The sequence below is a fragment of the Egretta garzetta genome, unplaced genomic scaffold (assembly GCF_000687185.1).
Source record: "Egretta garzetta isolate BGI_Z169 unplaced genomic scaffold, ASM68718v1 scaffold427, whole genome shotgun sequence".
NCBI classification, from domain to species: domain Eukaryota; kingdom Metazoa; phylum Chordata; class Aves; order Pelecaniformes; family Ardeidae; genus Egretta; species Egretta garzetta.
Genome location: NW_009260345.1, coordinates 374,706 through 376,789, shown reverse-complemented (window position 1 = coordinate 376,789; position 2,084 = coordinate 374,706). Strand labels below are relative to the sequence as shown.

The 2,084-nt window shown below is 58.8% G+C and overlaps 1 protein-coding gene across 2 annotated transcripts in view; it reads right to left on the bottom strand.

Moving 5' to 3' along the window:
• The window catches only part of LOC104129751 (sodium- and chloride-dependent GABA transporter 2), a 34,609-nt gene that overhangs the window by 30,161 nt on the left and 2,364 nt on the right, over nt 1–2,084 (bottom strand). The window contains exon 3 of one of the 2 annotated variants that reach the window (XM_035898129.1): nt 1,767–1,985. In XM_035898129.1, the coding sequence (XP_035754022.1) occupies nt 1,767–1,980 (214 nt within the window). In that variant the 5' untranslated portion in view covers nt 1,981–1,985. Of the gene's footprint in view, nt 1–1,766; nt 2,058–2,084 lie in introns of those variants that run through there. The other variant, XM_009642714.2, reaches the window with a different exon arrangement.

The following is a 2,084-nucleotide window of genomic DNA, read 5'->3' as shown; positions in this document are numbered from 1 at the left end:
CGAGGCAGGAGGGAGCCGGGGGTCCCGCAGGGCTGCGCTGCCCTGCCCTGCCCCAGGAGCAGCCATTGGGAAACACGTTCCTCTTTGTATGAGAGACTCGTGGGTCGTCCTTTCTCTAACCTCATGGGAAGGGGGCCAGAGATGAAGAATTTGCCCAGAATTTCAAATTCCTCATAGTCTCTGCTGCTTCATGGGGCTTTGCTTCAGACTCATCTCTCGGGGGGAAAAAAGGTTGAGAAATCCCTTTGTGCCTTGCCTCTGCTGTCCAAGCACACATGGCAGCTCCCCTTTCCCCAGAGCCCTCCCCGAGCTCTCCCCTGGCACCCAAGGCACAGCGTGCCAGGACACAGTCCCCAGTCCTGCTCCCCGCAATGGGATGGCACCCGGGAAGGAAGAGTGCAGCAGTGGGAGCAGACACGGCTCGGCAAGCAGCCAAGAAACGTTCCCCGTGGACGAAGAAAACACGAAAAATCCTCCTTTTCCAACAGGGAAAGAAAATGCCCGACCACCTGGTGAAAAGAAACAAGCGCTGAGCAAAGCACGGCGTGGAAGTAGCTAAACAGCGGTTAATCCTCTTTTATGCCACTGGGATGAAAGCAGTTTAGTGAGGCCCATGAGACTACCCCGAGCTCAAGCCAGGGGATTTCAGCCCCGGGTCCCCAGTGCTCGCTCCCCACCAGCTCCCAGCCAAGCACTGTTTCCCCCCTCCCCTGCCCTTCCGGAGAGCCTGATTAGCAATTAATCACCAGACAGGGAGAGCAACTCCCTCTCTCCACATGCCACCGAGCCAAACTTGAAAAAAGATTCGGGCTTTCGGGTTTTGAAACACTTTTCTCCCTTAAAAGGCAGCTACAAACCAAGAAGCAGGCACAATCACCTGTAAAAGCCCACAGTAACCCTCCACCTGCAAAAGCGAGCCCAGCCCTGCCACCAAGCTGTGGGACGACCTGGCCTCGTGGGGAATCAGCCACCGGTCACTACCGAGCACAGGCTGAGCAGCACCTCCACCACACACCTCACAGCCCCACCGTGTGGCCCAGAGGCGGGGGTCCCCTCTCCCACACGCTCACAGCTCCGGCAGATGCTGGGAGGGCACCATGGGGTGCAGGAGGGGTGTGTTGTGCTTCTGCACTGAGGCAAGGAAAACCCCCTCACTCTGCCCTGTCCCTGCCATCCAACTCCAGCACCCTGGAGACATCACTCCATGGTCAGACACCAGACTGGGACCCTGTGGCTGAGCGCCCCTTGGAGGCCCCCTAAGACTCCAGCACCTGCAAAGACATTGATACCCCATGGCCTCCTACACTGCTCCCTGCTATGCTGCTGGGACCCACCATCTTATTTGCACAGGGTGCCCAGTGCTCCTCACAGAAGTGGTGCCTGGAGTGGGTCATGCCTCTCAGGGAGCTGAGCCCCTACCCTGCTCCTCCTGCCTCCCCCTGCAGATGGCCACCCTCCTCACCAGCAGAACCAGGGCTCCACATACCTCAGGGAAACATGGCTACAGGCACCAGAAACCCCGGGACATTGCCACTCAGTCACCCACATCCCACCAGGTCAAAACAGCCCTGGCTCGTGGCCCAGATGGCAGCATGACACTGGCAGGTTGGCGTCCTCTCTTCAGACTCATGACTTGGACATTGCTGAGAAGCTGCTGCCAGGGGTGAGCAGGGCCAGATGCAGATGCCGCAGAGGCAGGAGGGACCACAGAGGGATGCCAGTGTCCAAGCACCCCTGGAGCTGGCTGGCGCCAGGGCTGCACTTACCTCCGCCGTTCTTGTAGCAGAGGTAGGGGAAGCGCCAGACATTTCCCAGGCCAATGATCTCCCCAGCCACAGAGAGGACGTACTCCAGCTTGTTGTTCCACTGCCCTCGCTCCAGGGTCTGGTCTTCCTCCTCCTCCTCCTTCTCCTTTTCCATGCCGGGGTATGCAGGCACTGTTTCGCCATTGCTGACGGCGCCAGGGACTCTGTAATCCATCCCACCTTCAGAAGGAGTTTCCTCCATTACATTCAGCACAAGCCATGCAACAAGGCAGAAATTTAGGATACGGAGGCAAGAGAGGGGGGAGGACGCACACGCAC